Source organism: Bison bison, unplaced genomic scaffold (assembly GCF_000754665.1).
Source record: "Bison bison bison isolate TAMUID 2011002044 unplaced genomic scaffold, Bison_UMD1.0 scf7180017864072, whole genome shotgun sequence".
NCBI classification, from domain to species: Eukaryota; Metazoa; Chordata; class Mammalia; order Artiodactyla; family Bovidae; genus Bison; species Bison bison.
The window spans coordinates 3352353-3364280 of record NW_011494644.1 but is presented as its reverse complement, the minus strand read 5'-3'; the positions used below and the strand labels follow the sequence as shown (position 1 = coordinate 3364280).

Below are 11928 nucleotides of genomic sequence, written 5' to 3'. Positions count from 1 at the left end.
GAAGACTTGAGTCCCTTGGACTGCAAGGAGATCCAACCAGTCCATTCTGAAGGAGATCAGCCCTGGGTGTTCTTTGGAAGGAATGATACTAAAGCTGAAACTCCAGTACTTTGGCCACCTCATGCGAAGAGTTGACTCATTGGAAAAGACTCTGATGCTGGGAGGGTTTGGGGGCAGGAGGAGAAGGGGATGACAGAGGACGAGATGGCTGGATGGCATCACTGACTCAATGGACATGAGTTTGAGTGAACTCTGGGAGATGGTGATGGACAGGGAGACCTGGTGTGCTGTGATTGATGGGGTTGCAAAGAGTCAGACAGAACTGAGCGACTGAACTGAACTGAATCACGTATACCTTACATTCTGACAATATTGCTAACTCCTGAAAAAATATACAAATTTATACTTATCAAATAAAAATATACAATACTGACAATGTATGAAGGACTCTATATGTAGCAGTAAGTAATCACAGTTGCCAAACATGGGATGTCAGAGCCTGAGTAGGATGAAGAGAGCATACTACACAGGAGGAAGTCCAGGCGAATGCAGAGTTCCAGAAGGAGTGGTAAGAGAGCCTTCTTAAATGAACAGTGAAAAGAAATAGAGGAAAATAATAGAATGGGAAAGACCACAGAACTCTTCAAGAAAACGGAAGATGTTGCAGAGAGGAAGCCAATTCTGACTCCATTATGGAACTGTTTGACTTGCTTTTCGTTGCTTTTGTTATTATATATAATCATACAGGATGGTCTGCCTCAGAGAATCCTGCCCCTCTGCCTGACTGTTCTGAACTAAAATGTCTTTGTTCAGAACCCTGTCCACCTGTGGATGACAGGAAGGAAAAATTAACACATCCCCTGCCTGAGGCTTGCCATTCTAGGAGATGTTTGCAAAACTAATGGCCTTTTTACTTTGCTTCTTTCTCTCTACCTTTAAAAGAACCTGGCATCCAGCCCCCAATAAAATGTTACTTTGAGGTGCTAGTCTGCCATCTTCTCAGTCTGCCGGCTGTTCCTTACCTCAACACCTTGTCTCTCGGATTCACTGGCCTATTGTGCAGTGAGCAGAGGAAGCTTGGACTCGGTAACAGAGATCCCAAGGAAACATTTCATACAAAGATGGGCACAATGAAGAATAGAAACGGTAAGGACCTAACAGAAGCAGAAGATATAAAGAAGAGGTGGCAAGAATACAAAGAAAAAACTGTACAAAAAACGTTATAATGACCCAAATAACCATGATGGTGTGGTCACTCACCTAGAGCCAGACATCTTAGGAGTGTGAAGTCAAGTGGGCCTTAGGAAGCATTATTATGAACAAAGCTAGTGGAGGTGATGGAATTCCAGGTGAGTTATTTCAAACCCTAAAAGATGATGCTGTTAAAGTGCCACACTCAATATGCCAGCAAATTTGGAAAACTCAGCAGTGGCCACAGGACTGGAAAAGGTCAGTTTTCATTCAAATTCCAAAGGGCAATGCCAAAGGATGTTCAAATTACCATGCAGTTTCACTCATTTCACATGCTAGCAAGATTATGCTCAAAATCCTTCAAGCTAGGCCTCAGCAGTACGTAAACTGAGAACTTCCAGATGTACAAGCTGGATTTAGAAAAGGCAGAGGAACCAGAGATCAAATTGCCAACATCCTTTGGATCATAGAAAAAGCAAGAGAGTTCCAGAAAAACATCTACTTCGGCTTCTTTGACTATGCCAAAGCCTTTGACTGTGTGGATCACAACAAACTGTGGAAAATTCTTAAAGAGATGGGAATACCAGACCACCTTACCTGCCTCCTGAGAAACCTGTATGCAGGACAAGAAGCAATAGTTAGAATCGGACACGGAACGGACTGCTTCAAAATTGGGAAAAGAGTACGTCAAAGTCTGTACATTGTTATGCTGCTTATTTAACTCATATGCAGAGTACATCATGCGATGTGCCAGCCTGGATGACTCACAAGCTGGAATCAAGATTGCTGGGAGAAATACCAACAACCTCAGATATGCAGATGATACCACTTTAACAGCAGAAAACGGAAAGGAACTAAAGAGCCTCTTGATGAAGGTGATAGAGGAGAGTGAAAAAGCTTGCTGAAAACTCTACATTCAAAATACAAAGATCTTAGCATCCAGTCCCACCACTTCATGGCAAATTGATGGGGAAAAATGGAAACAGTGACAAATGTTATTTTCTTGGGCTCCAAAATCACTGTGAATGGGACTGCAGCCATGAAATTAAGATGCTTGCTCCTTGAAAGAAAAGCTATAACAAACCTAGACAGTGTATTAAAAAGCAGAGACATCACTTTGCCAACAAAGATCTGTATAGTCTAAGCTATGGTTTTTCTAGCAGTCATGTATGGATGTGAAAGCTGGACCATAAAGAAGGCTTCATGCGGGCTGAATGCCCAGGAGTTGATGCTTTCGAACTGTGGTGCTGAAGAGGATTCTTGAGAGACCCTTGGACAGCAAGGAGACCAATCCAGTCAATCCTAAAGGAAATCAACCCTGAATATTCACTGGAAGGACTGATGCTGAAGCTCCAGTATTTTGGCTACCTGACGCAAAGAGCCTACTCATTGGAAAAGACCCTGATGCTGGGAAAGAGTGAGGGCAAGAGAAGGGGGCAACAGAGGAAGAGATGGTTGGGTGGCATCTGTGACTCAATGGACATGAGTTTGAGCAAACTCAAGGAATTAACAAAGGACAGAGACGCCTAGCATGCTGCAGTTGATGGGGGTCACAAAGAGTTGGACATGACTTTGTGACTGAACAACAAGGGTTAGGAAACCAGAATATACATTGCAGGACAGTGGCCCAGTGTGAAGTGTCAAAGCCTGAGCAGTAGGAGGAGGGTATCCATGCAGTGGGAACTGGAGAGCAGTGAAGCTGGCATCAGATGTAAGAAGTTGTTTAGGGTAAGGAGGGCACCAGTCCTGAGGGACAAATGGTAGTGTCACTGAATTCAGAGCCTGAAAAGGGTATGTGCAGGCATCCACCATGTGAGTAGCTTGTCACAGTAGCAATGAAGGCATTCACAACAGAGAGTGACCTGGTACATTATGGAGAATGACCAGAGCCTAAGCTGGGTGAGGAGAGTGTGAGGGTGTGAGGCAATGGCAGAAAGAGGGGACCAAATCAAATATATTTGAAGGTAACAAGAGTCAAAATTTTCAGCTATATAAGGAAGTTATAAATATGAAAAGGGAGACAACTAGAATGAACTCAGTGGAATTGGATTGGAAGCAGAGATTCTGATATGAATTGACAGTTTTTCAATATGTATAGATATATCTATATCTATATATATATATATATTTTTTAATGTAAACATATGTATGTGTGTATAAATCTATACACACGTATTTCTTAGCTCTCATTTGGAATATTGACATCCCAACAGCAATCAGCACATCTAGCACCCAGATCTTGAATTTCTAAATGTCATTCTCCACTAAAAAGAACCAAGTCTCCTCAGAGAGATGGCTGATTTCAGGGCTAAGACAGGGGAAGCACAGAAGAGTCTGAAATATCTTTTTGTGCCAGAAAAATAAGGAAATGCTCAAGAGTGATCAGGTCCACGTCAAAGGGACACAGAAGCTAGCTTAATGATCAAATCTGGGATATTTTGAGCACCAAAATATAGTAATGGATTATAATTAATTGAATAAAATAAGTATCCACAAATTCATACTAATAAAAAATGAATAAACTGAAAGTTTAATGAGGAAGCAACTCCCCACAAAATAACAGAAAAAGAGCAACTTTAGAGAAATTTAGCACATACTTTCTTAATCAAATGATTAAGGTTAATATCATCAGTACTGGTACAAGTCAAATTAGGGTACAACCTTAACACAAGAGAACATAGTATCACTTCTGTGACATTCCTGTCAAAGATGTATAACAATCTAATAATGAGAAAACAAACCTAACTTGAGGGACATTCTCACATTCTACAAAATAACTGGTACAGGTTCTTCAAAGGTAGTAAAGCCACAAATGTCAAAGACTGAACAATTGTTTGCATTGAAGGAAACATAACTAAAGTAACACATTTATTCTAAACTAGATCTTATTGCTAAACAGGACGTTATTAGAACTGGAGAAACCTGAATGGGATCTGAGAATTAGATGGTAGCATATATCCATGTTATTTCCTAATTTTGCTGGTTGCATTTTAGTTATTAGATATTAGAAAATATGTAAACACTAAAATATGTGGGTGGATAAAAGTTTCTGATACTGTCCTTGCAAATTTTAAGTTTGAGACGGTTTCAAAATAAAGTGATGAGACTGTCAACTTCAACTTTCTACCACGTTAACCTTTAAAAAAAAAAAAATTGTTTTGCCAATCTGATAGGCTCCCCCAAAAGGAAACACATTTTAAAAGACTTCATGGCACTAATTCCCTTACTATTGTTTATCTCTCTCTCCACTAGAAAGGTAGTAGCGATCTTTGTTTACTCACTAATGTTCCCCAAGTGCCTAGAAAGACAATAGAAATCTGATGACTATGTGGATGAATGCCACAGAATGCTCAAGAAATGGTAGATTATCAGCTTTATTAGTCCATTACTGGAATGTAAACTGCACGGGGGCAGGAAATTTTGTGCTTTTATGCACTGGTATATTTGCAGAACCTAGAACAATTCCTGCACACAGAAGACTTCAAAATATTTGTTGAACATCCTTGTCGCGTGCCAGGCACAATACCGGTTTTAAACCGCCCATACCAGCCCCAAGGTAAATGGTATTGTGTTATTATCTGGGAGTTCCAAACTGCCTCGGGCTGCCCAGTCGGGATCCCCCATTGCTCACCTTGGCTACAGGCTGCTGCCTTTCCTCAAGATCCCAATGGGATCTCGTCGCCTCAGCGGCCCCGACCACCTTGCTCGGAATCAGCCTCCTCTTTCTGCCCTTCTTGAGGGTGCTCCCGCTCCTTTTCCTCTCTGGCTCCATGAACCTGTTGAGAAAGATCGCTTTTTAGCGCTGTGAGAAAACCCCGACGCCCTGATGGCCCGGGCTGTCTCCAGAGTGGGGAGGAGCAAGGGCTTCGACAGCCTACCTACCACCCTTCTCAGGTCCTCTCAAATCAGTTTACAGAGCGCTCCCCGCCCACCGTAGAAAGCGAGGGCACCAACCGTCTTCCCCGTTACTCCACGCAGAAAACGACTCAGCATCAAGCCAAACGGCTTTACTGCCGACGCTGGAGGCCGAATTCGAAACGGTTCTCCAACGGCGCAAACGCGCCTCCGTCAGTTAGGAAGAGGGAAGGGAGCGCTTTGTAACTGCTTCTCTGCCAAAAACCACTCCCCAAACCCCGTATCCCCGAAGACGCCGAAAGAAGCCGGGAGAGAGTAAAGATGACCCCCGCCTCTGCCTCAGCCACAGGCAGAGAAGCCGCCGCAGCAGCCTCCCCAACAGCGCGGGGCGTTTGAATGGGCCGGAAGTGGGGGTACAGAGACTTCCGGCAGTTGGGCTGAGGCTAGAAAGGAACGTCAGGGATGGCGACCAAGAGACTCGCACGGTATGCAAGGCGGTTCTGGGCGGTGGCGGGGGATCGCTCCTGATCCGGCGCTGGCGTCCGCGTCAGTGTCCGCGGTGTTCAGCTTCCATTTTCTGCAGTTAGGGCGTGCACTGGCCAGCCTGAACTGGAAGGTCACTCTTCTGGGACTTCAGTCTGGAGCCTCAGTCAGCTCTTTGTTGGAGCGTGAAGGACCAGGGAGGGCTCTCTACTCTGTGCCCCTCAGCCAGTGTCTGCCTATTCTAGGTCTCCGGGAACATTAAGAACGGCCCTAGGGGACCATTTGGAGGTCACCGGCAGCTATCAAGATTACTCCACCTATCAAGCTGTTCACCCTACCACTTACTAGTGATCTGTTTAATTCACAGTGTGAATCATGGCCTCTTTCCTGATTCTTGGACACGCTTTTCACATTTCTAATTAATAGAAACAGTGGAATGCATTCGTGAAAGCATGGGTTTCACAGTTGGATCATCCTGGTTTCACATAGTAAATACGTGTTTTCTGGCAAATTGCCGAATTTGATTTCTCACCCATTAAATGTAGGTAGCAGAAAGGACCGTTTTGTACAGTTGTTGAGGATGAAATGAGATCACCATCTTGATTCAGTGCGTAATATGTCCGTAAAGAATCTGCCTGTAGTTCAGAAGACCGGGGTTTGATCCCTGGATTGGGAAGATCCCCTGGAAAAGGAAATGGCACCCCACTCCAGTATTCTTGCCTGGAGAATTCCTTGGACAGAGGATTCCAAGAATCAGAAGACTGACTAAACTACCACCACCATTATATGGTAAAGAATCAATAGATGTTAGCCATTATTCTCAACTTCCCATCACAGGTCAAACAGGGAAGCTAGAATGAGCGGTGTCTGCCTGGTCTACCTAGCAAAGTATTGAATAGTTTTGTCTCAGGACACTTAAGATGTCAGTAAGCTAAAGACCTCAGTAAGCATATAAGCAGATATTCGCTGGAGAAAGACAACCAGACATGACTTTCTCAATATTAAAGAAGCCATTTTGTGGTCTGAGGCTGGCCACAGTGATCCTTTAAAATTTTTTTTTTTATTTTGTTTTTGGCTGCCCTGGGTCTTTGTTGCTGCGCGCAGGCTTTTCTCTAGTTGCAGCAAGCAGAGGCTACTCTCTAGCTGTGGTCTGCAGGTTTCTCATTGAGATGGCTACTCTTTGTTTCAGAGCACAGGCTCTAGGGTGCACTGGCTTTGGTAGTTGGGGAGGGTGAGCTCAGTAGTTGTGCTCCACGGGCTTAGTTGCCCCTCAATGTGTGGAGTCATCCTGGAGCAGGGATTGAGCCCATGTCCCCTGCATTGGCAAGTAGATTCCTAACCACTGGACTGCCAGAGAAGTTCAGAAATTAATGCTATTAAAGAAACAAAGAATGCAGAAACAGCTGTTACCAGGCAAGAGAAGTAACAGTGGCAAAGATAATATCTCAGAAGTAAAGACTGTTAGTCCTGAGAGTTTCCTAGTGGTCCAGTGGTTAGGGCTCCCAGCTTGCATTGCAGAGGGTACAAGATTGATCCCTGCTCTGGAAACCAATATCCTGCAAGCTGCCAAAAAGAAAAAAAAAATTCCTAGTTCTGTTTCAATGGTAAAAATTAGCCTGAAGCACTCAACCACCCAATCACCTGGAACCCAAGGGGTGATGATGTTGACCTTTTTGACTCTCTTGACTTCAATCAGCTAATGTTTAGAATCTCAACCACCTAAGCCCTTACATGAAACATGCATGTACCCTTAGCTTAAACTTACCCAGTTTTGCAGTTTAGGGGCAACACTGGCGTGGGAAACACCAGGAAAGATTCCTAGTGTTATACTTACTTGCTGCAATTAATAAATCCTTCCTTCTGCTCTTTGCCTTGGTGGTCTTTTGGCTTGACACCTACCAAGAGGCTTCAGGTAACAAGCTATTCCCTTTCTGTGGACTTAGAATATTACCCATAAGGATCCTTTATTATATATTACCTTACACTAGTTTTCCATGAATATCTAGTTTACTTACCCAGATATTTTAAACTCCTAGAAGACTGGACCTGCCCTCTCTCCTCTCCACTGTGCTCTTCACATAGCAAAGGCTGGAAAAAAACAGAAGCAAAATTAACTTAGGTTTTCAATGCATCTTTACAACCACTTGAGTTCCTCATTATTACTATAAAATAATAGGAGCACAGAGAAACAGTCTGTTTGCAAATATGCACTTTGAAGCCCATGCAGGAAGAATGACTTGTTAAGTCGCTTAGTCATGTCTGACTCTTTGTGACCACATGGACTGCAGTATGCCAGGCTTTTCTGTCTTTTACTGTCTCCTAAAGTTTGCTCAAACTCTTGTCCATTAAGTCGATGATGCCATCCAACCATCTCATCTTCTGTTGCCCCCTTCTCCTCCTACCCTCAATCTTTCCCAGCATCAGGATCTTTTCCAATGAGTCAGCTCTTCGCATCAGGTGGCCAAAGTATTGGAGCTTCAGCTCCAGCATCAGTCCTTCCAGTTGAATATTCAGGGTTGATTTCCTTTAGGATTGACTGGTTTGATCTTGCTGTCCAAGGACCTCTCAAGAGTCTTCTCCAGCACCAGAATTTGAAAGCATCAGTTCATCAGCATTCAGCCTTCTCTGTGGTCCAACTCTCACATACGTACTTGACTAAAGGAAAAACCATAGTTTTGACTAGACGGACCTTTGTCGGTAAAGTAATGTCTCTGCTTTTTAATATGCTGTCTAGGTTGGCCATAGCTTTTCTTCCAAGGAGCAAGCATTTTTTGATTTCATGGCTGCAGTGATCATCCACAGTGATTTTGGAGCCCAATAAAATAAAGTCTGTCACTTTTCCATTGTTTCCCCATCTATTTGTCACGAAGTGATGGGACCAGATGCCATCATCTTCGTTGTTTGAATGTTGAGCTTTGAGCCAGTTTTTTGATTTTCTTCTTTCATGTTCATCAAGAGGCTCTTTAGTTCCTCTTCACTTTCTGCCATAAGGGTGGTGTTATCTGCATATCTGAGGTTATTGATATTTCTCCCATCAGTCTTGATTCCCCCTTGAGCTTCATCCATGTCAGCATTTCTCATGATGTACTCTTCATATAAGTTAAATAAGCAGGGTGACAATATACAGCATTGACTTACTCCTTTCCCAATTGGGAACCAGTCTGTTGTTCCATGTCCAGTTCTAACTGTTGCTTCTTGACCTGCATACAGGTTTCTCAGGAGGCAGGTAAGGTGGCCTGATATTCCCATCTCTTGAAGAATTTTTGACAGTTTGTTGTGATCTACAGTCAAAGGCTTTAATGTAGTCATTGAAGCAGAAGTAGATACTTTTCTGGAATTCCCTTTTTCTATGATTCAACAGATGTTGGCAATTTGATCTCTGGTTCCTCTGCCTTTTTTAAATCAAACTTGTACATCCAGAAATTTTGAGATCACGTACTGTTTGAAGCCTAGCTTGAAGAATTTTGAGCATTACTTTGCTAGCATGTGAAATGAGTGCAGTAGTTTGTGCAGTAGTTTGAACATTCTTTGGTAGAATGACTGCTAAAGTCAGAAGAGTGCAAAGAACCAAAGTCTTTTGCCCTCAAAGTCTAGTTCAGTTTCCTCTCAATCACAATACATTAGTATATTAATGAGGGTTATACCATCAGTTTGTTAACTTATGTAAACAGGAATATGAATGATTTTGTTGAACATACCTGGATTGTTTTACATTTTTAGGCAGCTTGGATTAATTAGGAGAAAATCAATTCCACCAGCAAATGGAAACCTAGGAAGAAGCAAATCTAGTAAGTAATGTGCCTCATTTCTTTACATTCTGTAGTCTTGCACTTTTAACACTGGTAAAGGACTCTCTGATCTTTTGCAGAGCAGTTGTTTGACTACTTAATCATCATTGATTTTGAGTCAACATGTTGGAATGATGGGAAACGCCACCGGAGTCAGGAAATAAGTAAGTCTGCACTTGACTGCCAATGGCCAAAGATCCCCTGGAGAAGGGCACAGCAACCCACTCTAGTATTCTTGCCTGGAGAATCCCATGGACAGAGGGGCCTGGTGGGCTGCAGTCCATAGCGTTGTTGGACATGACTGAAGCAACTTAGCACACAGCACACACAATGCTAAATAAGAAAACAAAATGATCTGTGGATTGGTAATTTACTATGAAATCTGATGACAAAAAAGACCCACAAACCTAATACTTAAGTGTGTCATCATATAAAATAATTGTTTCAAAATCTCAAATACATAGAAATTGATGAAAAAAATACCTTTGCAAAAAGAACTATGTTTCAACTTTCATATGGTCTTCTAATTATGGAAATACATTCAAGAGTTTTAAATAGGTATACATGTAACTTTAATAGTTTGATTTATTCTTTGGCATAATTTTATATAACCATTACATTACACTGCTTTGGTCATTTTAATGTGCTGTCACTAAAACAATGATTATTTAATAATACTGTGTGAAGGTAATATCAATATATACTTAATTTAAAGTGATTGCAGCATTAGTTTAACAATTATGTATTCAGCTGTCGTTTGATGATTCTTTCATGTAGTTGAATTTCCAGCTGTATTACTGAACACATCAACTGGAGAGATTGAATCTGAGTTCCATGCTTATGTTCAGCCTCAGGAACATCCAATTCTTTCTGAATTTTGCATGGAACTGACAGGCATAAAGCAGGTATGCCCTCTCTTTTTCCCACTTCTCATCCTCCCATTCCAACAAAAAACAAGCAGGAAAGATGTAAATATTAAAACTCAGAAAGAAAATAAAAGCTATATGCCATGTGCAATTAGATTCATTCACTGTTAGAAATACTGTCCCCTCCAGAAGCCCATTGGAATCTTTAAAAATCAGAAAAAACTGGACTTCCACAGTGGTCCAATGATTATGACTCTGTACTCCCACTGCAGAGGTCGTGGGTTTGATCCCTGGTTGAGAAATTAAGATTCCCCCATGGTACAGCCAAAAAAAAAAAATTGGAAAGAATAGTGTTATAAAAATGTGTATCAAATATATTTTATGAAAATTAAGTGATATCAGATTTCTGCCTATCAGGATATCTTTATTGTATTTCTGTGTGATTTTAGATTAGTCAATGTAATTTTTCTTATCTTGCAGAATTCTAATTGTTGTATTATCTCTCTCCTATGTGTTTTAACATCTTTTCACTAGATAAACTGCCAGCTAAAACCTCTTCTTCCTAAAAACTATCCTCCTCATAGTGCCTAATTATGTGTGCAATAATTATGGAATTCAGTTATTGAATTCAGATTATATGACTTTATTTAGGCTCAAGTTGATGAAGGAGTCCCTCTGAAGATTTGTTTATCTCAGTTCTGTAAATGGATTCAGAAGATTCAGCAACAGAAGAAAATTATTTTTGCTACTACAGTGTCAGATATTTCCACTTCTGAAGTAAAATTATGTGCGTTTGTTACTTGGTCAGGTAAAAAAAATAACTTATATTTAGCAATCATTAATGAGTAGCATTGCCACTAGGTAATTCTTTATCTCTAGTAAGAATTACACTTGTTACCTTCCTGGCCACAAAAAGAAATCTTAAATGTCTAGCATGACGTTAACCAACAAAAGTAAACTTATTCATATTTAAAAATTTTTAAACACCTTTAAAAGTTAAGCTCTAAATTTTAAGAATCTTTCTAGATTTCTCTATTCTCCTGAATCTGGGCAAAGACAGGTGAAAGATTTTTTATCATGGTATTTCTACAACTTTGATAAAAAGAATCCATATTCACCTTGCAATCTTTGCTTTTATACTTTCACGCTCCTAATGTAGACATCAAGGGAAAAAATGGGCCATTTAAAGTACATCTTTTATATGCCCTGATAGAGCATTGCCATTAATAGTCATTGTTAACAGTGCTCTGTCATTGACAGCATAGCATTGATAATTGTGTATGGGTCTGTATGATCAGGCCATTCAAGATGGCTGTTCTTTTGTTCTCTGTATACCCCTGTTTGACCTATACCCTACTCATATGACTGACCTCCCCTCTTAATATATACTTGCCCTTAGCCCCAGCTAGTGATTGTTCTAATCTTTAGATCTTTAGACCAGAATCTTTATCTCCACCATGATAGCTTATCAAAGGGACATGAGGGCTTTCTCCTCAGCTGGTTTCCCTGGTAACTGATGAACCAACTGATATCAATTCCCTCTATAACTGGTAAAACCTTGCCGAAGACTGCTGCCATCATGTCCTGCCCACCATCTGCTTCACATGATGGAGTATGCTCCAAGACCATGCTTCAGACATGTACAATCCCCCTGTTCATTAAACCCTTGATGTCTCTGTCACTGACTCTGGGCTCTTTCTTTGGTCTTGAGGCTGGGCAAGCACAGGACTTGCAAGCCTGTGGGT

The 11928-nt window shown here is 41.4% G+C and overlaps 2 protein-coding genes across 10 annotated transcripts in view; one reads left to right on the top strand and one right to left on the bottom strand.

Annotated features, from left to right (window-relative positions):
- Positions 1 to 7809, bottom strand: part of LOC104986543 (putative RNA exonuclease NEF-sp) — a 64497-nt gene extending 56688 nt beyond the window's left edge. For 3 of the 7 annotated variants that reach the window (XM_010837145.1, XM_010837150.1, XM_010837151.1), the window contains exons 1-2: positions 5146 to 5231; positions 4823 to 4967 (exon numbers count right to left, since the gene is read on the bottom strand). In XM_010837145.1, coding sequence (XP_010835447.1) covers positions 4823 to 4963 — 141 coding nt within the window. In that variant the 5' untranslated portion in view covers positions 4964 to 4967; positions 5146 to 5231. Of the gene's footprint in view, positions 1 to 4822; positions 4968 to 5069; positions 5455 to 5530; positions 5661 to 7544 lie in introns of those variants that run through there. The other 4 variants (XM_010837148.1, XM_010837149.1, XM_010837146.1 and 1 more) reach the window with 4 other exon arrangements.
- The window catches only part of ERI2 (ERI1 exoribonuclease family member 2), a 15603-nt gene continuing 8880 nt past the window's right edge, over positions 5206 to 11928 (top strand). Inside the window, exons 1-5 of one of the 3 annotated variants that reach the window (XM_010837154.1) lie at positions 5206 to 5531; positions 9250 to 9317; positions 9398 to 9481; positions 10095 to 10222; positions 10835 to 10991. In XM_010837154.1, coding sequence (XP_010835456.1) covers positions 5509 to 5531; positions 9250 to 9317; positions 9398 to 9481; positions 10095 to 10222; positions 10835 to 10991 — 460 coding nt within the window. In that variant the 5' untranslated portion in view covers positions 5206 to 5508. The remainder of the gene's footprint in view (positions 5532 to 9249; positions 9318 to 9397; positions 9482 to 10094; positions 10223 to 10834; positions 10992 to 11928) is intronic. The other 2 variants (XM_010837155.1, XM_010837157.1) reach the window with 2 other exon arrangements.